Here is a 26558-nt window from a genome sequence, read left to right as displayed (position 1 = left end):
ATCTCACATTGATCTCTCCACCCCCGAGGCTCCCGGCCTCATTCCTGATGAAGGGTTCCGGCCGAAACGTTGATTTTCTTGCTCTTCGGATGCTGCCTGACCTGCTGTGATTTTCCAGCAACACACTCTCAGCTCTGATCTGCCGCACCACTCAAAGGACCCACATCGCCCCCGTATGTTTTAAAGGATCACAGTGGGAAGTGATCGGCTGAGACAGTCTTCCAGTATCCCACAATCCTCTGTCCACGAGAGGGAGTCCTCCAATATCCCAGAATGCTCTAACGTTTTCATGTTGGACGCGGAGCTGGTGAACGTGGTGGTCGGCGTGACTGATGTAAGTGATTGTTTGACTGTTTTTTTTCCAACTTTATTAGGGAAACCAACAACTGTGGAATCGCAGCGAGTTGTGAATGCGATCAGTCCGGTTTGCTGAATTTCTGCCACTGCAAACAGGCGCTGGTTTCAGAGGTCGGCCCGACGCCAGAAGCCCCCACCCCACGCGCCTTACCTGCGGAGCAGACAAGGGAGGGCCACTCTGCCCAGACCCAGCCATTATTGTGGTTTCAAACACATTATATTTTAATTGTTATTCTGACAGAGTGTTTACATTGATTCTCAAACTTTCTTCGCCTCTCTCCACCTTCCTACCTAGTTCCTTGGGATCGAGGATGACATTATTTCTATTCTGGGTTGATGGGTTCTCAAATAGCTAGCAAATTCAATCACATCTGCATATTTTGCCACGTATGTATTTCTAAAGACTACCCTACTCGGGGCCAGAATGTACCCTCAAATCCTATCCCAGCCGCCCGATCTCTATTCCAGATTCTGCCTCTCAGAGGAAGGCTGGTAGATTAGGATCTTTCAGAGAATAATTTTGCTGTTGCAGTTGTTAAATACCTTGGGTGTAAATAGATGTAACTTTTTAATGTTATCTTTATAATTACACCACTTACGTTAGCTGGAATATTCTTTCCAACTTAGCAACATCTTTGCAATGTCCTACTGTTACTGAAGTAGTGAACAGAGTCTGGGCTCATCATGTTCTGAATTGACCAGTTGTTTATTGGACCACTTTGATAACCTTTTGGCAAAGGAAATAGAGATTTTCCTCTCCTTTTTAAAAGTGCTGTTGCTTTGAAACTTCAGAGTAAAACAAATGCAACAGCAAATAAAACAGTAATTGCTGCTCCTCGAATTCGAGGAAATCACCTCCAACACCTAAAATACCTCAAAAAAGGAGTGACCTGTTACAGCCAGAACTTTTTCCTGTCCTCCATCTTGGATTACCCAGATCAATCTGAGACTAGTATGGTTGAGAAAAGAAGCAAGTCAAACAGTCAGGGCAGGCAGGGACAAAGCAGAGAACAAGATAGGACTGATAAATTAAACTGCATTTATTTCAGTACAAGAGCCCAACAGGGAAGGGAGATTAACACAGGGCATGGTTAGGAATGTGGGACTGGTATATCATAACAATTACATAAATGTGGCTCAGGATTGGCAGCTTAATGTTCCAGGATACAAATGCTTCAGGAAGGAAAGAAAGGGAGGAGGGGGAAATGGTGTTTTGATAAGGGATAGCATTGCAGCCATACTAAGGGAGGATATTCCCGGAAATACATCCAGGAAACTTAGTTGGGTGGAATTGAGAAATAAGAAAGGGATGATCATCTTATTGGGATTGTATTATACACCCCTTAATAGTCAGCGGTAAATTGAGAAACAAATTCGTAAGGAGATCTCAGTTATCTGTAAGAATAAAAAGATGGCTATGGTCAGGGATTTTAACTTTGCAAACATAGACTGGGACTGCCCTAGTGTTAAGGGTTTAGATGGAGAGGAATTTGTTAACCATGTACAAGACAATTTTCTGATTTAAAAAGTAGATATACCTACTACAGAAGGTGCAAAACTTGACCTACTCTTGGGACATAAGGCAGGACAGGTGACTGAGGTGTCAGTGGGGGAGCACTTTGGGGCCAGTGACCATAATTCTGTTCTTTTTAAAATAGTGTTGGAAAAGAATAGACCAGACGTAAAAGTTGAAGTTCGAAATTGGAGGAAGGCTAATTTTGACAGTATTAGGCAAGAACTTTCAAAAGCTGATTGGGGGCAGATGTTCACAGGTAAAAGGACCCCTGGAAAATGGGAAACCTACAGAAATGAGATAATGAGAATCCAGAGATAGTGTATTCCTGTTAGGGTGAAAGGAAAGGCTGATTGGTGTAGGGAATGCTGGATGACTAAAGAAATTAAGGTTTTGGTTAAGAAAAGGAAGGAAGCATACGCCAGGTATAGACAGGAGAAAACAAGTGAATCCTTAGAAGAGTATAAAGGCAGTAGGAGTATACTTAAGAGGGAAATCAGGAGGGCAAAAAGAGGACATGAGATAGCTTTTGCAAATAGGGTTAAGGAGAATCCAAAGGGTTTTTACAAATACATTAAGGACAAAAAGGTAACTAGGGAGAGAATAGGCCCCCTCAAAGATCAGCTAGGTGGCCTTTGTGTGGAGCCACAGGAGATGGGGGAGATACTAAACAAGTATTTTGCATCAGTGTTTACTGTGGAAAAGGATATGGAAGATATAGAATGTAGGGAAATAGATGGTGACATCTTGAAAAATGCCCATATTACAGAGGAAGTGATAGATATCTTGGAATGCATAAAAGTAGGTAAATCCCCAGAACATGATCAGGTGTACCCTACATCTCTGTGGGAAGCTAGGCAAGTGATTGCTGGGCACTTTGCTGAGATATTTAACCATCGATAGTCACAAGTGTAGTCCTGGAAGACTGGAGCTTGGCTAACGTGGTACCACTGTTTAAGAAGGGTGATAAGGAAAAACCAGGGAACAACAGACCAGTGAGCCTGATGTCGGTGTTGGGCAAGTTTTTGGAGGGAATCCTGAGGGACAGGATGTACATGTATTGGAAAGGCAAGGTCTGATTAGGAACAGGTATGGCAGCATCTAAGGAGCAGAAGAGTCGATTGTCCTGCTCCTTGGATGCTGCCTGACCTGCTGCGCCTTTCCAGCAACACATTTTCAGCTCTGATCTCCAGCATCTGCAGTCCTCACTTTCTCCTGATTAGGGACAGTCAGCATGGCTTTGTGCGTGGGAAATCATGTCTGACAAGCTTGATTGAATTTTTGAGGAAGTAACAAAGAGGAATGAGAGCAGAACAGTTGAGGTGATCTATATGGACTTCAGTAAGGCATTTAACAAGATTCCCCATGGGAGACTGGTTAGCAAGGTTAGATCTCATGGAATACAGGGAGAACCAGTCATTTGGATACAGCACTGGCCTGAAGGTAGAAGGTAGAGAGTGGTGTTGGAGGGTTATTTTCAGACTGGTGGCCTGTGACCAAAGATTGATGCTGGGTCCACTGACTTGGATGTGAGCATAGGTATAGTTAGTAAGTTTGCAGATGACACCAAAATTGGAGCTGTAATGGACATCGAAGAAGGTTACCTTAAATTACAATGGCATCTTGATCAGATGGGCCAATAGACTGAGAAGTGGCAAGTGGAGTTTAATTTAGATAAATTCGAGGTGCTGTATTTTAGGAAAGCAAACCTTAGCGGGACATATACAATTAATGGTAAGGTCCTAGGGAGTGTTGCTGAACAAAGATCTTGGAGTGCAGGTTCATAGATCCTCGAAAGTGGAGTCGCAGGTAGATTGGATAATGAAGAAGGCATTTGATATGCTTTCTTTTCTTGGTCAGTATTAAGTACAGGCATTGGGAAGTCATGTTGTGGCTGTACAGGACAATGGTTAGGCCACTGTTGGAATATTGCATGCAATTCTGGTCTCCTTCCTATCAGAAAGATGTTGTGAAACTTGAGATGGTTCAGAAAAGATTTACAAGAATGTTGCCAAGAGTGGAGGATTTGAGGTATAGGGAGAGGCTGAATAGGTTCGGCTGATTTCTCTGGAGCGTGGAGGCTGACGGGTGACCTTTTATAGAGGTTTTCAAAATCATGAAGGGCATGGATAGGGTAAATAGAAGTCTTTTTGCTGGGGTGGGGCGTCCAGAGGTAGAGGGCATAGGTTTAGGGTGAGAGGGGAAAGATATAAAAGAGACCTCAGGGGCAGCTTTTTCACGCAGAAGGTGGTGCGTGTGAGGAATGGGCTGCCAGAGGAAGTGGTGGAGGATAGTACAATTGCATCATTTAAAAGGCATCTGGGTGTGTATATGAATAGGAAGGGTATGGACTGATTTGGGTTAGGTGCTAGCAGTGGGACTAGATTGGGTTGGGAAATCTGGTCAGCATGGACGAGTTGGGCCAAAGGGTCTGTTTCCATGCTGTACATCTCTATGACTATAGATCAATACAAGATAATACATTTACTCAGTTTGCCAGTTAGGGAATAAAACCTTAATCTTATTTTACTCATACGTGAGGAATAAGAGAATAATCAGGGAGAAGGTAGAGCCAAACAGAGATAGCAGAGGGAACATGTGCGTGGAGTCCGAGCAGATAAGGGAAGCCCTAAATGAATTTTTTGCTTCAGTTTTCTGCAAGAGATTTTGTTGTGAATGAAAACTTTGAGGAACTGGGATGCAGTCTTGACCAGATCAAGATTGATGAAGTTGATGTGCTGGAAATTTTGGAAAACATTGGTAAGTCCCCAGGGCAGACCAGATTTATCCTAGGCTGCTCCGGGAAACAAAAAAGGAGGTTGCTCAGCCGCTGGCGAGGATATGTGCCTCCTCACTCTCCACGGGAGTTGTACCAGAGGATTGAAAAGAGGCGAATGTTGTTCCTCTTTTCAAGAAGGGTAATTGGAAATCCCTGTCAGTTACAGACCAGTCAGTCTTACGACTGTGGTCAGTGTCATTAAAGGCAGTCAGCATGGCTTTGTGAGGGGCATGTCATGCCTCAAATCATATTGAGTTATTTGAGGAGGTGACAAGACAGGTCAACGAAGATCGAGCAGTGGATGTGGTGTGTATGGACTTCAGCAAGGCATTTGATAAGGTTCCCCATGGTAGGCTCATTCATAAAGTCCGGAAGTATAGGATACAGGGAGATTTGGCTATCTGGATTCAGAATTGGCTGGCTGACAGAAGGTAGAGAGTGGTTGTAGATGGAAAATATTCTGCCTGGAGGTCACTGTTGAATGGGGTCCCGCAAAGCTCTTGGGGCTCTGCTCTTCGTAGTTTTTATAAATGAGTTGGATGAGGAGATTATGGGGTGGGTTAGTAAATTTACAGATGACACAAAGGTTGGAGGTGTCATCGATAGTATAGAGGGCTACTGTGCGACATAGACAGTAGGCAGAGCTGGGCTGAGAAATGACAGATGGAGTTCAATCTGGATAAATGTGAAGTGATGCATTTTGGAAAGTCAAACTCAAGTACTGAATATAGGATTAAAGACAGGATTCTTGGCAGTGTGGAGGAATAGAGGGATCTGGTTATGCAAGTACATAGGATAGGGCTGTTAAGAAAGCATATGGTGTTTTGACTTTCATTAACAGGGGGATTGAGTTTAAGAGCCGCAAAGTTTTGCTACAGCTCCACAAGTCCCTGGTGAGACCACACTTGGAATATTGTGTCCAGTTCTGGTTGCCCTACTATAGGAAAGATACAGAAGCTTTGGAGAGGGTGCAAAGAAGGTTTACTAGAATGCTGCCTGGACTGGAGGGCTTGCCTTATGAAGAAAGGTTGAATAAGCTCAGGCTTTTCTCTCTGGAGAGAAGGAGGAAGAGAGGAGATCTGATCAAAGTTTACAAGATAATGAGTGGAATAGATAGTCAATGGCCAAAGATTTTTCCCCACGCCAGGATTGACTGGTACGAGGAGTCGTAGTTTGAAGGAGGAAGGTATAAAGGAGACGTCGAGCTGAAAATGTGTTGCTGGTTAAAGCACAGCAGGTTAGGCAGCATCCAAGGAACAGGAAATTCGACGTTTCGGGCCAGAGCCCTTCATCAAAGCCCTCCTGATGAAGGGCTTTGGCCCGAAACATCGAATTTCCTGTTCCTTGGATGCTGCCTAACCTGCTGTGCTTTAACCAGCAACACATTTTCAGCTCTGATCTCCAGCATCTGCAGACCTCACTTTTTACATAAAGGAGACGTCAGAGAGTTGTGAATGCATGGAATGCGTTGCCAGCTGTGGTGGTGGAAGCAGAGTCATTAGGGACATTTAAGCGACTGCTGGACATGCACATGGATAGCAGTGAGTTGAGGGGTGCATGGGTTAAGTTATTATATTTTACATTAGGATTATACCTCAGCACAACATCGTGGGCCAAAGGGCCTGTTCTGTGCTGTCCTTTTCTATGTCAATCTAAGATTAGACTTTGTGTAATTTCTTTTCTAAAATGCAGAAGGAAAAATGGCAAAAAGCCTAAGAAGTAAGTGGAAGCGGAAGATGCGGGCAGAAAAGAGGAAAAGAAATGCACCAAAGGAGCTTGCTCGACTGAAAAGTATACTAGGAGTGGATGGCACTGGTGACATCACTATGAATGATGTTAAAGAAATTGCAACTGTGGTACCATGTGAGAAACTGAAACAAAACCCAGCTGCAAATGAGGATGGTAATTTATTTTCTAAATTTTGGGAAACTATTGAGCAATGTTCCATATAAAGTGCACCTAAGCTCAAAGAAAAGGTATATCAAGAAAGGCTTATTATCATTAGCCACACTTCTTTAAAGGCCAGCAAATTCTAAAAGGCAAGAAAATCTGAAGTAGAAGTTTGAGACTAAATGAGATAATGACTTAGAATAAGAGAATGTAATGTCCCTTAACTTTGTCTGGAGGAATATGAGGAAGAAATTATATTGTAAATTTAGAAGTGAGAATTGTGATGTAACTTTGTTTCCTTCTATAAATTTGTCAGAAGCCATGTTTAATCTTTTATATAGAACTCAAGTAGCTATTATTGACTGTACGTGTCATGGTGACATTGCAACCAAATTTAGAGCTGCTTCTGTCCATGGCCACAGACTGCTTAAAGGGTTCAATCCCATCCTGCCTAAGGATCCTAAATTATAATGTTCACAACATTGTCCTGCCTGACTTGAGGTAACAGTACATAATATGGATTAATTCTGGATCCTATCTAATTTGTCTACAGCAGATAATTGTTTATTCCATAAGCACTTAATTAATTGGCAGAGGTGCATTAATTACAGTCATAGATTTATATAGCAGACCCTTCAGTCCAACTCATTTGTGCAAACCAGACATCCCAATCTGACCAAGTCACATTTGTCAGCATTTGGTCCCTATTCCTCTAAACCCTTCCTATTTGATAATCCATTCAGATGCCTTTAAAATGTTGTAATTGTACCTGCCTCCACCACCTCCTCCAGCAGCTCATTCCATGCACACATCACCCTCTGCGTGAAAGTTACCCCTCTGGTCGTTTTTATGTTCCCCTCTCACCTTAAACCTGTGCCCTCTAGTTTTGATTCCCACAGTAGGAAAAAGACCATGGCTATTCACCCTATCTAAGTCCCTCATGATTTTATAAACCTCTATAACGTCATCCCTCCACCTCCGATGCTCCTTGGGGGATAAAAACCCCCAGCCTATTCAGCCTTTCCCTTGAACTCAAAACCTCCAGTCCCAGCAACATTTTTGTAAATCTTTTGTGCACCATTTCAAGTTTAACAACATTCTTCCTGTAGAAGGGTGATCAGAATTGTACTCAGTATTCCAAAAATGGCCTCACCAATGTCCTGTGCAGCTGCAGTATGACATCTCAACTCCTTATCTCAAATGTTTTAGCCAATAAAAGCATGCATGGCAAACACCGCCTTCACCACCCTGTCTGCCTGCAACTCCACTTTTAAGGAGCTATGCACCTGTGCACATCACCCCAGGTCTGTTTGTTCAGCAACACACCCCAGGGTTCCACCATTAACTGTATAAGTTCTGTTCTGGTTTGGCTTGGAATTTAATTTGGAAAGATGTGAGGTATTGCATTTTCTACCAGTTATTGGCCCATCTGATCAAGGTCCCATTTTACTCTGAGGTAATAGTCTTCACTACCCACTGCGGTTTTGGGGTCATCTGCAAACTTAACTAACTATGCTTCCCATATTCCAAATCATTTATATAAATGATGAAAAGCAGTGGACCCAGCATCGATCATTTGGTCACAGCCTCCAGTCTGAAAAGCAACTTGTTATTACCGCCCTCTGTCTCCTATTTCCAAACTAATTCTGTATCAAATTGGCGAGGTCTCCTGGATACCCTAGGTCGAAAAGTGTCGGGTTGGAAAAGCACAGCAGGTCAGGTAGCATCCAAGGAGCAGGAGAATCGATGATCGGGCTTAAGCCCTTCATCAGGAATGTGGTTGGGGGCTGAGAGAGAAATGTGGGGGCGGAGGGAAAGTAGCTGGGAAGGTGATCGGTAGATCCCATGTGATCTAACCTTACTAACTAGTTTACAATGTAGAACCTTAGCAAGCACTTCGCTGAATTCAATACAGGCAACATCTACCATTCTGCCTTCATAAATCTTCTTTGTCACCTCTTCAAAAAAACTCAATCGAGTTAGTGAGATACAATTTCCATGCATAAAGCTATTTTAATAAGGCAATATTTATTAATCTTGAATGTTTGTAGGCGAAGGTGTGGTGCTGGAAAAGCGCAGCAGGTCAGGCAGCATCCAAGGAGCAGGAGAATCAATGTTTCGGGCAAAACCCTTCAATTTAGGAAGTAAGTTAAATGTTTTCTAACACTCTAAATACAACTTATCCTTCACAGGCGATGCATCTCCAATGGATACAGATAGTAAAAGGAGCAAAAAGACTCTTTTAAATGAACATGGACAGTATCCAATATGGATGCACCCTAGACAAAGAAAAAAGATCAAAAGCCAACTGAAAAAGAAGCGAAAATTAAAACATCCAAAAGGACTGGTTTGCTAGACTTGTAAGAAAATAAAGCAAAAAAGAACTTAATTAGTTAAGATTATGATAAGACTGGAAATAAACATCAGTTTTGGAAAAATAGGTACTTCAAATGTTTTAATGTGTTGACAGTGAGTGTTGTCATGCATGTTTTTAGAAATGTATCATAACAATTCTAGTATGATGTTCTGTACCTTTGAAGATTCTTGACTTGGAACATATTTTAGATTAAAAGGTTACCACAACACCAACAAAATGGCACTGATGTGAAAATCCTGATGTTTCATGTTCTAAGGTTCACTTACACAGCAAGTTTAGCATTTCCCCATTAACCAAGAGTTCTCAGCTTACTAGAACACAAAAGGGATTGATAGATCTGCTTATGTAGGTGGAGAAAATATCCTGAGAAGATCAATTAAATATATAAATTTCTTCTAAAGAGATCTAGTCTTGGTAAAATTTCTACATTTGTTATCAATTCGTCTTTACTCGTGTCAAACATAATGTGCAGTTTGGCTGTCAGAAATCTTTTTAATAAATGTACAGTATTTTATAATGTACCTAAATAAAAACTTGCCAGGAACATTTGTCTAAATTCCATTGAAATATTTTCCAAGTTATTGTTTGCTCATTGCAATGTTACAGATTGTAGTCATCTAACTTGTACCATCTGAAACACATGACAGTGAGTGATATTAGGTAAAAATAATGACTGCAGATGCTGGAAACCAGATTCTAGATTAATGGTGCTGGAAAAGCACAGCAGTTCAGGCAGCATCCGAAGAGCAGGAAAATCGACGTTTCGGGCAAAAGCCCTTCATCAGCGATACAGGCAGAATGTCTGCAGGGTGGAGAGATAAATGAGAGGAGGGTGGGGGTGGGGGAAGATAGCAAAGAATACAATGGGTGAATGGGGCTGGGGATGAAGTTGATAAGTCAGAGAGGAGGGTGGAGTGATAGGTGGAAAGGAAGATAGGCAGGCAGAACAAGTCATGGGGACAGTGTTGAGCTGGGGTGAGGTGGGGGAAGGGGAAATGAGGAAACTGGTGAAGTCCACATTGATGCCCTGGGGTTGAAGTGTTCCAAGGCAGAAGTGAGTGATCTTAATCAAGAGAATTGGAATGTTCTGATGATGACTTTGGAGACTCGAGATGATGTCACCAATTTTCTTCGAACTCTGAAGCATGTGGGTGGGTAGTTGAATATAAAGCATACAAAATTGGGGTAATGTCCTGACAAAAGTATTAATTTCAGACCTATCTGTATTGGTTACTTCTGTAAAGGTTTTTTAAAAAATGTCAGAGACTTGTAGAATGGTGATTTAAATCCAACGTTTGTGATGAAGCAGGTGATTGATTTCACAGGGATTTGCAATGGGAAGGTTATATAATTGGACTTTCAGCGGTTGGGTAAACATTAAAGATCATTAAGTTTGTTTTCAGTGCAAAGACACAAGGGAGTTTAGAAATATAGTTTCTCTCCTAGGAGTTATGGGAACGTTACCCCCAGCAAAACGGTTTAGTTCATGAAACTTTCAAACGAGGAAGGTTTAGCTAGAAATATGAAGGTTATTACAACTGAGAAAGTTTAGGCTCTCAAATTTGTGAAAAGTTAATGTTAGGAGATTTGAAAGGACTCCTCAAATTGTCACCATAGCCATCAGCAAAGAAACATTAAGTAGGCACTCTAATAAGTTTAAATAGTGTTAATTTAGCAAGTTTTGAGAAGATTTGCAGTTTAGGTTGAGGTTCTGGATGTAGGTTTGCTCACTGAGCTGAAAGGTTTGTTTTCAGATGTTTCGTCACCATACTAGATAACATCATCAGTGAGCCTCCGGATGAAGCACTGATGGTTTACGTAGGAAACCTAAACACACAAATGTAAAGTGGGCCATACCAGCAGTGCTTTACCCGAAGGCTGACTGATGATGTTACCTAGTATGGTGACAAAACATCTGAAAACGAACCTTCCAGTTGAGCGAGCAAACCTACATCTAGGTGGAAATTTCTCTGAATGTGGGTCTATAGGACAGTGTTGGAAGACCAGTTTGAACTCTGGATGTTTATAAGATCTTTCTAACTTTTCCATCTATAGCTTGCTTTGTCTTTTGTGTTAATATACCTCATTTAAAAATATTTTAGTCACAGACATATTCACAAAACTATCAGCCATGGAACTAACTAAACAAAATAAACATATAGTATATCAAGCCAGCTTTCATTCTGAGATCTGACTTGTACAGTATTGCCATAATCTCAGAATCTAAGAAAAGATATTTACCATACATTGCAGATAAGTAAAGTTGAAAGAAAGCTTTGCCTCACTAGTGATTCAGTCTGACAGTTGAGTTTCTAACTCATTATTGACTTCTGGTTTTTGACTCAATCAGGTCTTTGCAACTGTAATAACTCTTGTAGCCATTCCTGATGCTTGCTGAATTCCTTACCCTAACACCTGTCATTTCATATTCCTTACCACTACACCTTAGGTTATCTCCTGTCTGTTTTACTATCTGATTTCCCTGAGTTGAGTTATCTCAGCTCTAGGACATCTGCTCAGGGTAGTGTCTGAAATCATTACATCTTGGCTGCTTCATCAATGATCTTCCCTCCACTATATGATCAGAAGTGTAAATGTTTACCAATGATTACATAATATTCAGTAGCATTCATGACTCGTACTGAAGCAGTCCATTTTCAAATGCAGTAAATACCAGGCATGTCAAACCACCAATGCTTCACTAGAGGTCCACTGACTATGTCACCTAGAAAACTGATGAAATGTCTGCAGAAAAACACATCTGCTTGGCAAACGAATCTATGACTAAAATCTTGACAATGTATGAGCTTGGGCTGACGAGTGGCAAGGAACATTTATGCCATGCAAATACCAAGTAATGACCAATGAGAAACAAACAATCGTAGCCACCATCCCTGAATCCCCTACTATCTACATCCTGGAGGGTTACCATTGACAAGAAATTCAACAGATGTGCCATATAAATACTGTGGCTACAAGAGCAAGTCAGAGGCTAGGAATACCGTGGTGAGTAACTTACCACCTGACTCCCCAATCCTGTCTACCATTTACAAGGCACAAGTCAGGAGTATAATGGAATTCTCCCCTCTAGCCTGGGTGACTGCAGCTCCAGCAACAGTCCAAAAGCTTGACACCATTCAGGACAAAGCACCCTGACTGATTAGTACCACATCCACAAGAATCCACTTTTTCCACTACTAACGCTGTGTAGCAGCAGTGTGTACTACCTACGAGATGCATGCAGAAGTCTACCAAAGATCATTGGACACAAGCTTCCAAACCCATGACCACTTTCAAGGGCAAGGGCAACCGATACTTGGAATACCACCACTGGCAAATACTTCTCCAAGCTACTCAACAGCCTGACTAGGAAATAATTTGCCATTCCTTCTGTCGCTGAATCAAATTTCTTGAATTCCCTCTCTAAAGGCATTGTGAGTCTGGCCACAGCACATGGTCTGCAATGGTTCAACAAAGTTGTTCAACATCACCTTATCAACAGCAACTAGAGATGGGCAAGAAATACTCACATCCCACAAATGAATAAATAAAATCTCAGTCTTAAATTGGCACCCCTTCATTCTGAGACTCTGCCCTCTAGTTTTAGACTCTGCCATCAGAGGAAACATTCAGCATTTGTCCTGTCAAGCCCCTGAAGAAGCCTATATGTTCAAATGAGATCATCTCTCGTACGTCTAAACTCCAATGAGTAGAATCCCAACCTGTTTAGTCTTGCTCATAATACAATCTTTCCATACCAGGGATCATCCTAGTGACCCTTCTCTGAACTGCCTCCAATGAAATTATATCCTTCCTTAAATAAGAGGACCAAAAATGCTAATCATACTCCACGTGTGGGCTCACTAGAACGTTGTACAGTTGCAGTAGACTTCCCTACACTTATACTCCAACACTCTTGAAATAAGAGCCAACATTTCATTAGCCAATGGTCATCTGGAGTACATGGGAATATAGAATTCAAAATAAACAGGTAAGCTATGATCTTATAGAATGTTGCAAGGGGCCAAATGATCTAGTTCTTCTATATTGTAAACTTGTACATAGCTTAACAAGAGAGTATTTTTTCAAAAGTGGGAACAATCAGCTGTGCAGTTCTTATCTGCAGTTTATTTTTAGAAGCTTTCCTTCCAATGGAAGCAGATAAAACTAGCATTGCTTTGAGTTGGAAGAAAACAAAAACAAAAAAATTGGGGCAGCGCAATAGCTCAATGGTTAGCACTGTTGCCTCACAACACCAGGGACCTAGGTTCAATTCAAGCCTCAGGCGATTGTCTTCCCGTGTCTGCATGGGTTTTTTCCAGATGTCCAACAATACGCAGGTTAGGTGGATTGACCATAGTGTCCAGGGATGTGTAAATTAGGTGCATCATCCAAGGGAAATGCAGGGTTACAGGCATCGATGGGATGTAAGTCTGGGGTGCTCCTCAGAGAGTAGGTATGAACTTGTTGGGTTGAATGGCCTGTTTCCATACTGTAGAGATTCTATGAAACCAAGTATTTTCAAAACAACCCCAATAGGGGTCTACAGACAGGCAAACAGCTTTTACAAGTTTTATTTTTTTCTTTATTCATTCACAGGATGAGGACATTGCTGGCTAGACAGCATTAATTGCACATACCTAACTGTCTGGAGTCAATTACATTATTGTGGGTCTGGTGTCACATGTAGGCCAGACCAGGTAAGGATGGCAGTTTCCTTCCCTAAAGGGCATTAGTGAACCAAATGGATATTTCTGACAATCAACAAGGATTCATGGTCATCATTAGACTCTTAACTCCAGATTTTTTTATAAATTAAAATTCCATCACGTGCCGTGACAGGATTTGAAATTAAGTCCCAGGTAGCTTTATTATAAAATAATCTCGAACTTCCACAGCAGACTTTCAATTCAATCTTTTAAAGTAATAACGCCAATTATTTCCATTTAACCTTGAAATCAATCAACATGCCAGTACCTTTACAACTTAAGTTTTCCAAGTACGATATATTAAATATAAAGTGGCTTTTTACATGTGCACCTTTGGAAATAAAATGAAACGTTTTTCAATGCAATTGGTTCCAAGAAATTGATTGTGCTAGGGGACTCTCTAGTCCAAGGTATAGACTCGTTTCTGTGGCCAGCAGCGAAAAATCAGAATGGTGTGTTGCTTCCCTGGTGCCAGGATCAAGGATGTCTTAGAGAGGGTGAAGAATGTTCTCAAGAGGGAGAGGGGCCAGCAGGAGGTCATTTTACACATTGGAACCAACAACATAAGGAAGGAAAAGGTTGAGATTCTGAAGGGAGACTATAGAGAGTTAGGCAGGAATTTAAAAAGGAGGTCCTCGAGACTAGTAATTTCCTAGTGCGACAAGCTAGCGAGAGCAGGAATAGAACGTTAGAGCAGATGAATGCATGGTGAAAGTGAGGAGTGCAGATGCTGGAGATTAGTCCAGATTAGAGTGGTGCTGGAAAGGGACAGCAGGTCAGTCAGCATCTGAAAAGTAGGAAAACGACGTTTCAGGCCCTTCATCAGCTTGAAACATTGATTTTACTGCTCCTCAGATGCTGCCAAACCTGCTGTGCTTTTCCAGCACCACTCTAATCCAGATGAACACATGCCTGAGGAGCTGGTTTATGGGAGAAGGATTCACACTTTTGGATCAATGGAAGTTCTTTTGGGTAGAAGTGACCATACAAGAAGGACAGATTGCACCTAAATTGGAAGGGGATTAATATGGTGGCAGGTAGACTTGCTAGAGCTACTAGGGAGCATTTAAGCTAGTCAGGTTGGGGGAGGTGTGACCCAGGGAGATAGTGAGAAAAGAGATCAATCTGAGACTGTTACAGTTGAGAACAAAGGCGTCTCAAACAGTCAGGGCAGGCAGGAACAAAGCACAGGACAAGGTAGGACTGATAAATTAAACTGCATTTATTTCAATGCAAGAGGCCAAATAGGGAAGGCAGATGAACTCAGGGCATGGTTAGGAACATGGGACTGGGATATCATAGCAATTACAGAAACATGGCTCAGGGATAGACAGGACTGGCAACTTAATGTTCCAGGATACAAATACTACAGGGAGGACAAAAAGGGAGGCAAGAGAGGAGGGGCGTGGTGTTTTTAATAGTGGATAGCATTACAGTTGTACTGAGGGAGGATATTGCTGTAAATATATCTAGGGAACTTAGTTGGGTGGAACTGAGAAATAAGAAATGGATGATCACCTTATTGGGATTGTATTATAGCCCCACTAATAGTCAGAGGGAAATTGAGAAACAAATTTTTAAGGAGATCTCAGCTATCTTTAAGAATAATAACGTGGTTATGGTAGTGGATTTAACTTTCCAAACATAGACTGGGATTGCCACAGTGTTAAGGGTTTAGATGGAGAGGAATTTGTTAAGTGTGTACAAGACAATTTTCTGATTCAGTATGTGGATGTTCCGACTAAAAAACTTGACCTAGTGTTGGGAAATAAGGCAGGGCAGGTGACTGAGGTGTCAATGGGGCCAGTGACCAAAATTCTATTAGTTTTAAAATAATGATGGAAAAGGATAGACCAGATCTAAAAATTGAAATTCTAAATTGGAGAAAGGCCAATTTTTATGGTATGAGGCAAGAACTTTCAAAAGCTGATTGGGGGCAGATGTTGGCAGGTAAAGGGATGGCTGGAAAATGGGAAGCCTTCAGAAATGAGATAACGAGAGTCCAGAGAAAGTATATTACTGTTAGGGTGAAAGAAAAGGCTGGGAATGTTGGATGAATAAAGAAATTGAGAATTTGGTTAAGAAAAAGAAGGAAGCATATGTCAGGTATAGCAGGATAGATCGAGTAAATCCTTAGAAGAGTATAAAGGCAGTAGGAGTGGCGCTGGATGAGTGGTGAGTTTGTGCTGCGATAGCAAAGGGTAGGATTGGGTTAGGATTGGATGATGAAAGGTTAGGTAGGCTAGGCTTGTATCCTCTGACATTTAGGAGAGTTTACTTGATTGAAACACAATTTCTTGAGGGATCTTGACAGGGCAGACGCAGAGAAAATGTTTGCATTTATCGAAGAATCCACATCTAGGGTTTTGCAGCACAATAAGGGGGCTTCCACTTGAAGAGAGATGAGACTTTTTTTTTATATAAATGGTCATGAGTCTTTGGAACTCTCCTTGAAGTAGAGTCTTTAAATATTTTTGAGGAAAAGATTAATAGCCTTTTAGGAAAGGGGTTGAAAAGTTATCAAAGCTAGGTGGGAACATGGATTTTTGGTTAAAACCAACCATGACCTACTTGAAAGGTGGAGCAGGCTTGAGGGACCAGATGGCCTACTCCTGATCCTTGGTCATTTATCTGGAACACAGTCAAAGAGAAACTGCCACAGTGCAACTTTGCTTTCTCTTTCTTTGAATGTCTTGCATCAAAGTTTAAGAATTGTAAACGCACTGGAAGACTTTATTGTACAATTGGAGGGTGAAGGAGAAATTTGAATCAAGATCATTGTTAAAAGAAGAAAGAGAATTTAACCATCCATAACTGCTTCGGGGAACATCCACAGAACCAATAGTTTATGTAGATAGTGATATAGATTGTAGCTAATATTTGGACAATCTGTGAATAATATTTTTTTGATGTATGATCACCTCCAACATGAGATAATCTAATGACTGTATCTTGACATCCATAAAATGCTCAACTATTGCTTTCCAGGCGTTACCATTGATCATAAATTAAACTAGACTTGCCATATAAATACACTGGCTCTGTTGTGGGCACTGCAGGACAAAGAAAGGAAACAGTCTACCCTCCTAATTTAGTCATAACAGATTCTTTCTTAATTTTTTCCCTGCCAACATTTATATTGCCCCACCAGTTAAACCAATTTCTCAGATTCATCTGTTGCACTTGTCTTACCTTTATTTTTTTAAAAATCTTTTTAATTCTATTTTATTTAAAGACTAATGGGATGATTTTATTTTGTGATATTTGGCTTTGTGCAAATGGGAGCACTGGATGGAATAGCAGATATATTTCAGGCTTTTTTGCTTAGTTTTTGGGAGAGACATGAAGGTACTAGCCTTTTGATCTGAACTATCAGAGCTGCTAAGTTTCTCCAGCACTTTTTGTTTTTATTTCAGACTTCCAGCCTTTGCTGTATTTTTCTTTAATTTTCATCTCATATTTTGAGTAGTGCCTCTGTTGCATGAAGCTTGATAATGCTGGTACCAGTGCATGAAATCTGCAATCTAACCAAATTCCTACCAGTGACATCACCAATGTTAGACAACTATGTAAATAGTGTTAACCATATGCAAAATACTCCATACAAATTATGTTGAATGCAAAGATCATTCAAAATTTTACTCTTCATAAATTAGGTTAAAATTTTTAGATTATGACACAAAGTTGAGTGGGAGGGTGAACTGTGAGGAGGTCACAGAGATGCTTCAGTGTGATTTGGACATGTTGAGTGAGTGGGCAAAATCCTGATAGATCAAGTGTAATGTAGACAAATGTGACGTTATCCACTTTGGAAGCACTTAGATAGACTATTATTTGAATAGCAGTAGATTGGGAAAGGAGGACGTGCAATGAGACTGGGTGTTCTTGTACACTATTTGTTGAATGTAATCATGTACATACAGCAGGGTAAAAAAATGAGGTCTGCAGATGCTGGAGATCACAGTTGAAAATGTGTTGCTGTTTAAAGCACAGCAGGTCAGGCAGCATCCTATTCCTTGGATGCTGCCTGACCTGTTGTGCTTTAACCAGCAACACATTTTCAAATGTAGATACAGCAGTCAGCTAAGAAGGCAAGCGGTTTGTTGGTCTTCATAGCAAAACAATTTGATTACATGAAGAGGGATGTTTTGCTACAGTTGTACAGGGCTTTGGTGAGGTAACACCTTGAGTATTATGTGATACTTGTGTTTTGGTCTCCTTATCTGATGAAGGATGTTCTAGCTATGAAGAGAGTACAATGAATGAGATTGAATGCTGAGGTGGCAGGACTGACAGGTACAATGAGAGGCTGGTTTGGTTAGGACTAAATTCTGTGGAGTTCAAACAAATGGAGAGGGATGTAGAATTCCAGAAGGACTTGACAAGAGTTTATGCAGGGCAGTTGTTCTTGATGACCACAAAGTCCAAACTAAGGATCACAATTTAAAGATTTTAAGACTGAGATGAGAAATTTATTTATCCAGAGAGTGGTGAGCCTGTGGAATTCTTTACCATAGAAAGCAGTTGTGTCCAAATCAGCTACTGTTTTCAAGAAGGTGTTGGATATAGTTCTTAGGGCTAAAGAGATTAAAAGGCATAGAGAAAAAGTGGGAACAGGATTCTGAATTGAATTATCAGCCATAATCATATTGAATGGCACAGCAAGCCCAAAGGGCTGAATGGGCCACTCCTACTCCTTTTTCCTATATTTCTTAAGTTTCATTAAAAAATTCTATGTCTGTTTGCAATATTGGCCTGAAGCATACAATTCACAAAATAAAGTACCCTTTGTTTGACCTTAATGTTTCCTACGTGCTGAAATAACTTAAGAATTACTTGAACTTACCTATTTATAGTACTGCTTAGGAAGACAGAAGCCAGTTTAGGAAAAAAGCATAATGACTGTGTTTCAATTACCCTAAACAATATTGCAGGAGATCAGTTTTATGTACAATATAAAACAAATGTTTGGCTCCCAAGCATGTAAATATGCTGAAGGATGTAGAACTTTGCCAGTTTAGAGTCACCCCAAGCCGAATCTGTGATTTTGTTGCATTATCTTGTTGTGGGTAAATCATCTTTGATTTGGCCACTTATTCCTACTCAAGCACTGAAACAATGATTTAAACTTTACTGCATGTAGCAACCAAAATAAGAGCCCGCAAGTGAGCAGGTTAACCCTCACAATCTAACTTGGTTATAATCTGATTAAGGATGAAATCTGGCCAAGATTTCACCGACAGTGTCTGTCTCTGGAAATGTCTAGGGTTCAATCCTAGTACAGTGTTGTTCTCAAAGTTCTGCTTATGACTTGATCTGATATTAGATTCTTATACAATTTTCTCTCTTTCAAGGTTGTGGTGTGACATTATTGATGAATCAAATCATTCTTTCATTCCCATTATTAAATACATTTCTGGAGATGTCAAGCCTGTAGCTTGCCTTATCAGTAGTAGCAGTCCTGTTCCTTGTTACATTCAGGCTTAGCTATCTGTTTAAACCACAGTTTTTCCTGTAATTAACCCTTTTAATTCAAAACATTAGTTCTATAGGCAGTCTTATTCGCCCATTTGACAGTAGGCAACAGCTTATCCAGCAGTTGTTATCTTCTCTCTCCCAAGAAACAGCTTATTTATGTTGTTTAAACTCCTTCCCAGGGATGGTTAATTCACTTGTTACTGTCAATTCCTTTATAACAGTGTTTCCTTGTCTCTTTCATCTCAATAAGCAGTTTATTCCAGAAAGAGATTTTGCTGATTCTATCCATATACAACAGTATATCTTTGTTGATTCTTTCAATCTGTGAAGTTATTAAAGTTGAAGGGCTTCTGCCTGAAACGTTGATTTTCCTGCTCCTCGGATGCTGCCTGAACTGCTGTGCTTTTCCAGCACCACTCGAATCCAGAATCTGGTTTCCAGCATCTGCAGTCATTGTTTTTACCCAGTTGATTTTAACCCTACTGCGAATCCTCTTGCAAGGATGCCTGCCTTGAAGTTTTCCTCCTCTCTCTACAAGAATCTCAGGGAGTCCCTCTCCCACTGCAACTCCCAGTTCATTTCCTCTGCCCTGAAGCTCTTCAACCATGTCCTGAACTTTTACACATATCCACTCCACCCTCCTATTTAACCTATCACCTTCATCCCACCCCCATCCACCCATTGTACTCTTTGCTACCTTCCCCTAACCTCCTCCCTGACCTATCACCTTCATCCCCACACCCATTCACCTATTGTACTCTATGTTACTTTTTCCCCACCCTCACCCTCCTCTCATGTATCTCTCCACCCTTCAGGCACTCTGCTTGTATTGCTGATGAAGGGCATCAACCGAAATGTCAATTTTCCTGTTCCTCGGATGCTGCCTGAGCTGCTGTGCTTTTCCAGCTCCACTCGAATCCACAATCTGGTTTCCAGCAGTCATTGTTTTTACCAGGTTTATAATATGACAATCCAATTCACTGACATTAAATGCAGATATTTAGGAACAGACAACTTTAAAAGTTAAAAGTCATTAATTTACTGCTATGTGAATGGCTACCAGACTAGAAAAACATTTTGAAATTTATGACAGAGAAATGCTCACCCTCACCAGCAGTGAACCAAAAAATTTTGTTTTAGAAATATTGATTCATGCCTTTAATTGATTTGAAGCTTAATGACAAAAATAACCAGTCAGATTAAAAGTGACTCCATCTCAGTCATTTTCAGCTGCAATGATAGTGAGCCAGAGTGAGCATTTTCAGAGGGTTTTCCTCAGTCCTTGCTGAGCTGCGGGTGGCACGGTGGCACAGTGGTTAGCACTGCTGCCTCACAGTGCCAGAGACCCGGGTTCAATTCCCGCCTCGAGCGACTCTCTGTGTGGAGTTTGCACATTCTCCCCGTGTCTGCGTGGGTTTTCTCTGGGTGCTCCGGTTTCGTCCCACAATCCAAAAATGTGCAGGTTAGGTGAACTGGCCTTGCTAAATTGCCTGTAGTGTTAGGTGAAGGGGTAAATGTAGGAGAATGGGTCTGAGTGGGTTGCGCTTCAGCAGGTTGGTGTGGACTTGTTGGGCCAAAGGGCCTGTTTCCACACTGTAAGTAATCTAATCTAATCTAGTGCATCCTTAGAAGGTTTCCCTCACACTCTGCTGAGGCTATGCATCTCAGAGGACTTATTATGTGAATGCAGATTTCGCTGTTATGCTGGACTATTCACAGCGCATGGAGAATATGTTATCTGGACTGAAGTTTGTATAAGTATAAAATTTCTCATATTTAAAATAATTAATTTTTGCAGAAAACATCTTTTGGCACAATTACATTAAATACCATAAAATTGTGTGAGCCAACAATTACACCCTCAGCTGCTAGACCCCAAATTGATGTTATTCCTGTTGTTCAGAGCTGGATTTCTTGTCCAAAAGTGGCTATTTGAACTCTGCATTTTTCATGCTATAAACAGAAGTGCTGCAATTAAAATCTCTATCACTGCATCCTGATTGAACACATCAAAGTAATCAAAAATGGAAAACATCTTCTAATGGTTTTCCCCAATCCCTCTTGAGCTTGTGTATCCTCAGAGTTTTTCTCAGACTTTGCTGAGCTAGTGCATCCTCAGACAGGGTTTTCCTCAGTCATAGTCATAAAGATGTACAGCACGGAAACAGACCCTTCAGTCTAACTCATCCATGCCGACCAGATATCCCAACCAAATCTAATCCCACATGCTAGGTCCCAGCCCACAACCCTCTAAACCCTTCCTATTTATATTCCCATCCAGATACGTTTTAAATGTTGCAATTGTACTAGCCTCCACCACTTCCTCTGGCAGCTCATCCCATACACATACCACCACCTGTGTGAAAAAGTTGCCTGTAGGTCTCTTTTATATGTTTCCCCTCTCACCCTAAACTTATGCCCTCTAGTTCTGGACTTCCCCATCCCAGGGAAAAGAATTTGTCTATTTATCCTATCCATGCTCCTCAAGATTTTATAAACATCTATAAGGTCACTCTCAGCCCCCACGCTCCAGGGAAAACAGCCCCAGCCTATTCAGCCTCTCCCTATAGCTCAAATTCTTCAACCCTAGCAACATCCTTGTAAATCTTTTCTGAACCCTTTCAATTACACACATTATTCCACAAATGGCCTAACAAATGCCCTGTACAGCTGCACCATGGTCTCTCAAATCCTGTATTCAATACTCTGACCAATAAAGGAAAGCATACCAAACGCCTTCTTCACTATCCTATCTACCGGCGACTCCACTTTCAAGAACCTGCTCTCCAAGGTCTCTTTGTTCTGCAACACTCCCTAGGACCTTACCATTAAGTGTATAAGTCCTGCTAAGATTTGCTTTCCCAAAGTGCAGCACCTCACATTTATCTAAATTAAACTCCATCTGCCACTCCTCAGCCCATTGCCCACCTGATAAAGATCCTGTTGTAATCTGAGGTAACCTTCTTCGCTGTCCACAACACCTCCAATTTTGGTGTCAACTGCAAGTTTAGTAGCTACCTCTCCTTGCTGAACTTGTGCATTCTCAGAGAGGGGTTCCTTAGTCCCTATTGTTAGAAATGGGGTAAGAGTGTTGTTTTTGCAGATATTGAAAAAGCATACAGAAAAGGGGTACAGCAAGAGAACTACTAACTCTGCAGGCATCTTTACTTTTCAGAGCATAATTATGGATAATTAAGTACTAACTTTAATGTAGATTTATTAAAGAAATTAATTTCTTTTATCATAATATTTAAAAATACAGTTTCAGCAAAAAGCTAAGATTACTGAAACATGTAAGTGAAGCACGAAAAAGATTGTTAAGATGTATGTACAAGAATAGAATGTACCTAGGGATAATGAAAGAAGTTACAAAGGGGAACATCGAGATAAGAGTTTAGCCTTATGACAGCACGTGCAAGGGGGAAATTGTCAACTTGGAAAGAAAGGGGCAATGGGCGTGGAGCATAGATGGGTAGACGCGAAATAGTAAGAGAGATTGGGTAATAGGAGTCCGGAGAGATGACCTCACTCAGCTCAAAGGGTATAACTGTACACTAACCTAAATTCTAATTTGCTTTCATTTGCTTATGCAATTGAAGCCCTTACTTGCAAGTTTGTAATAAATTGTCTTGGTTCCAGCTTTGGTGGTGCATCTAAATTTTTTTGAATTTTGTTTCTCACAGATTTGGGGGCTCGTCCGGAATCCTATACTCTGGTCGCTTGGCAATTGTTGGGAAAACGAAGAAGGTGCACCTCGCTGATTTCGGTGGTCTTTAGTTTCCCTCTTTGCCACAGCGGCTTTGGGCGAGTGTGATCCGGACTGAGAGACCCTGGAAACAAGATGGGTTGAGATACGGCGCGTCCGGTCAGGTGACTCTTGTGTACACAAGACCCGGGTAAGAAAGGTCTTTAAAAATTTATCCGGGCGACCGGGGTAGGCAGCGGTATTTGCTGTCATTCGGATATATTCAGGGATCCGTGTGACCGGGGTACTGGTGACTGTAATAGGCTAATCCAGTCAGCCAGAGTGGGTAGCCGTTGATACTGTTGCTAGGTGGATGTATCCAGGTGGCTGGCAACGGTAGGTGCTGCCAGTTGGATATATCTGGGGAACTGGAGTTCTGGTCGACCGGGATTGGTAGCGGAGTTGCTGCCAGGTGGATACGTCCGGGTCTGTCCATGTAGCCAGCTACTGGGGTTCTGGGCGACCGGGTTAGGCGAACCCAATCAACCAGGGTAGGTAGTAGTTGTCACGGTTGCCAGTTGGATATATTCGGGGAATTGCTGCGGGACAGGGTGCACAAACACACGGCGGGAAGTTTGGTTGGGTAAGCAACTGGGGTTGGCAATGGTAGTGGTTGCCAGGTATTGCTGCAGGACAGGGCGCACTGACACGCAGCAGGAAGTTCGGTCAGGTAGGCGACCGGGGATTGCTGCGGAATAAGAACGCATGGATTCAACCAGGTAACTCTTGTGCACAGACCAAGGTTTGAAAAGGGACCTTTAAGTATTACCTTGGTGGTTGGGACGACCTTAGGTGGTCGGGATGACCTTAAGTGGTCGGGACATACGGAAAGTATGGGGAATTGGCAACACATAAATTAAGGTATTTAATTTGAAGAGTGAGGTGTCTACCTGATTCAACCACCCAGCCTTAGACCGGTTGTTAAGAGGGGAAATCCCCCACATGAAGGTCAGGACCCTGAAGTGGGTGCTGAAGAAGGTGACACTGAACATCAGTAAGGTTAATTAAATTACATAAAGAAACGGTCGATCATAGAAATGGGGAATAAAAATGGTGATTTAAGTCTAGAAGGGGACATGAGAGGGACGTCCGAGGACCACATCCCAACGGACAGTCCTTTAGGGAAAATGTTAAGTAATTGGGAGTACAATCCTCGGGCGCGAGGGAAGGATAAAAAAGAAATGATAAACTTTTGTTGTTTTATCTGGACAAAGGAAAGCATTAAAACTCCATGTATATTTTGGCCTAAATATGGGTCAGATGAAGATTGGTTATGTCAGAACTTAAATATAAATGTAAATAAGAAAGAAAAATACTCCCGTAAAGAATCTGATTATGCTGCCTGTTGGATAGGGAGTCTGGAAATCCTTGTTTTGAAAAAGTCAGAAGAAGATTATGAGGAAACGAAGGTTTCCCATTGGGATAATACAATAATGACAGTAATGGTCTGTTGTCATCTTTATCCTCTCCCACAGAGAGCCCTCCCCAGTACAAGAACTTGAAAAAGGTCCAGGGGAAGACCTTCCCCTCAGTCCAATTAAGACTAGATCAGCAGTAAAAAGGATGAAGGAGGGGGACATAGGCGGGGCAGCAGCACAAATATATCCCCTTAGAGTATGGATATGTCAATGCACAACTAACTAGCAGTGAAGTTAGATCATTTAAAAAAGAAATGAAAAGCTTGATTGAAGACCCGTGGGATTGGCAGAACAGTTGGACCAATTCTTGGGGCCGAATTTATATACATGGGGACGATATTTTTGGGAGAAGAAAGGGGTATTATCAGAAGAGCTGCCCTGAGAGAATGGGAAAAAAGACACCTGTTGGGTGAAGGAGTAATACCAGCAGAGAACAAATTTCCCAATGTGGACCCCTGCTGCAGGGTATGGATGAACATGATAGGGCAGAGATGAGAGACTTTCGAGAAATGGTTATTTTGGGCATTAGAGAAGCAGTACCTAAATCTCAGAATTTTTATAAAGCCTTTGAAATAAGACAGGAAAAGGAGGAAACCCCGTCAGCCTTTTTACAGAGATTAAAGGAAGCCACTAGAAAATATTTGGGAATTAATCCTGATGATCCGGTAGCACAGGGACTTTTAAAGGTCCAATTTGTGATTAAATCATGGCTGGACATACAAAAGAAGTTACAGAAATTAAAAAGCTGGAGTGAAAAACAGATAGAAGATCTGTTGTATGAGGCACAGAAAGTATATGTGAAAAGGGAAGAGGAGAAGCAAAAACAAAAAGCTAAAATAATGGTTGCAGCGGTTGAAGAAATTACGACAAGAAAGCTAGAATCAGAGAACAGAGGAGGACAAGAGAGACAGAGAGCAGATGGGAGGGGAAGGAAGCAATTGGCAGGATGTTATTAGTGTGGAAAAACAGGACATTTTAAAAGACAATGTCCAAGGTTAGGACGACAAAGAGAAGCGGTATCACTGATGATTTTTGACGAAGATTAGGGGAGTCAGGAGTTCCCTCCTCCTGAGACCCACTGGGAACCCTTGATAAATTTAAAGGTGGGACCTGAAGAGGAGGAGACAGTGTTTCTGGTAGATACGGGAGCGGCGTGGTCATCCCTAAGTTTTAGACCTAACGGTGTTAAATTAGCTAATAAGAATCTAAGAGTTTCTGGAGTAAAAGGCGAAGGATTCTTGGTGCTCATTTTCGAACCGACCCTAATAAAGGGAAATAACGAAGAAGTAACGGGACAATTAGTATATATTCCTGATGCTGGAAGCAATCTCTTGGGTAGAGATTTAATAATATTGCTAAACTTGAAGATTGGAGTAGAGAGTAGTTCAATAACTGTAACAATGAATAAACTAACGACCAGTGTTGAAGGACAGATAAACCCTAATGTGTGGGCGAGAACCAGGAATGGGGTCGTTTAAACGTTAATCCCATTGTAATTACACTGTCACAAGAGAATAAAACAGTAAGGCTTAAACAATATCCAGTTTTGTTAGAGGGGCGCAAGGGATTACAACGGGTAATTGACTGTCTAGCAAAAGAAGGGCTATTAGAACCATGTATGTCACCCTTTAATACCCCAATACTACCCGTTTGGAAACCAGATGGAACTTACTGACTGGTGCAAGATCTCAGACTAGTAAATCAACTGATCCGGACAAGACACCCAGTGGTGCCCAATCCTTTTTAGTAGGATACCGTGTCACCATCGCTGGTTTAGTGTAATAGATTTAAAGGACGCATTCTGGGCTTGTCCTTCAGCCTCAGAGAGCCGCGACATATTCGCTTTTGAATGGGAAAACCCATACACTGGCAGAAAACAACAGTTCCGATGGACAGTACTTCCTCAAGGATTCACAGAATCACCTAACTTATTCGGACAAGTACTGGAACAAGTTTTAGAGCAATATAAAGTGCCTCGGGAGACATCACTGTTGCAATATGTAGATGATCTACTTGTGTCAGGACAAAAGAGAAATGATGTAAGCTCAGCCACCAATGAATTGTTGAATTTCCTAGAGCAACAGGGCTTGAGAGTATCTAGGAATAAATTGGAATATGTAGAAAAAGAGGTGAAATACTTAGGACACCTTATCAGTCTGGGAGCTAGACGCATTAACCCTGAGAGAATTCAAGGGATAGTAGAACTGCCTCTCCCAAATACTAAACGAGAATTACGGAAGTTACTGGGACTTTTAGGTTATTGCAGATTATGGATAGATGCCTATGCTCAGA

At 41.4% G+C, this 26558-nt stretch overlaps 1 protein-coding gene across 1 annotated transcript; it reads left to right on the top strand.

Annotated features, from left to right (window-relative positions):
• Positions 1-226: 226 nt before the first annotated feature.
• llph (LLP homolog, long-term synaptic facilitation factor) lies at positions 227-9446 on the top strand. Its single transcript, XM_060839320.1, has 3 exons — positions 227-334; positions 6342-6551; positions 8732-9446. Exons 2-3 carry the CDS (start codon positions 6350-6352, stop codon positions 8893-8895), a joined length of 366 nt encoding a protein of 121 aa, XP_060695303.1. The 5' UTR covers positions 227-334; positions 6342-6349; the 3' UTR covers positions 8896-9446.
• Positions 9447-26558: the final 17112 nt, after the last annotated feature.

The sequence above is a fragment of the Hemiscyllium ocellatum genome, chromosome 19 (genome assembly GCF_020745735.1).
Source record: "Hemiscyllium ocellatum isolate sHemOce1 chromosome 19, sHemOce1.pat.X.cur, whole genome shotgun sequence".
In the NCBI taxonomy this organism is placed as follows: Eukaryota; Metazoa; Chordata; class Chondrichthyes; order Orectolobiformes; family Hemiscylliidae; genus Hemiscyllium; species Hemiscyllium ocellatum.
The sequence above is the reverse complement of the archived record's forward strand: the minus strand, read 5'-3'. Positions and strand labels throughout refer to the sequence as shown.

What these genes read in the sequence shown, in the direction of transcription:
- llph (XM_060839320.1), top strand. Translation starts at nt 6,350, where the DNA reads ATGGCAAAAAGCCTAAGAAGTAAGTGGAAGCGGAAGATGCGGGCAGAA. An exon ending in CCCAGCTGCAAATGAGGATG is followed by an intron (nt 6,552 to 8,731) that starts GTAATTTATTTT and finishes TATCCTTCACAG; the next exon opens with GCGATGCATCTCCAATGGAT.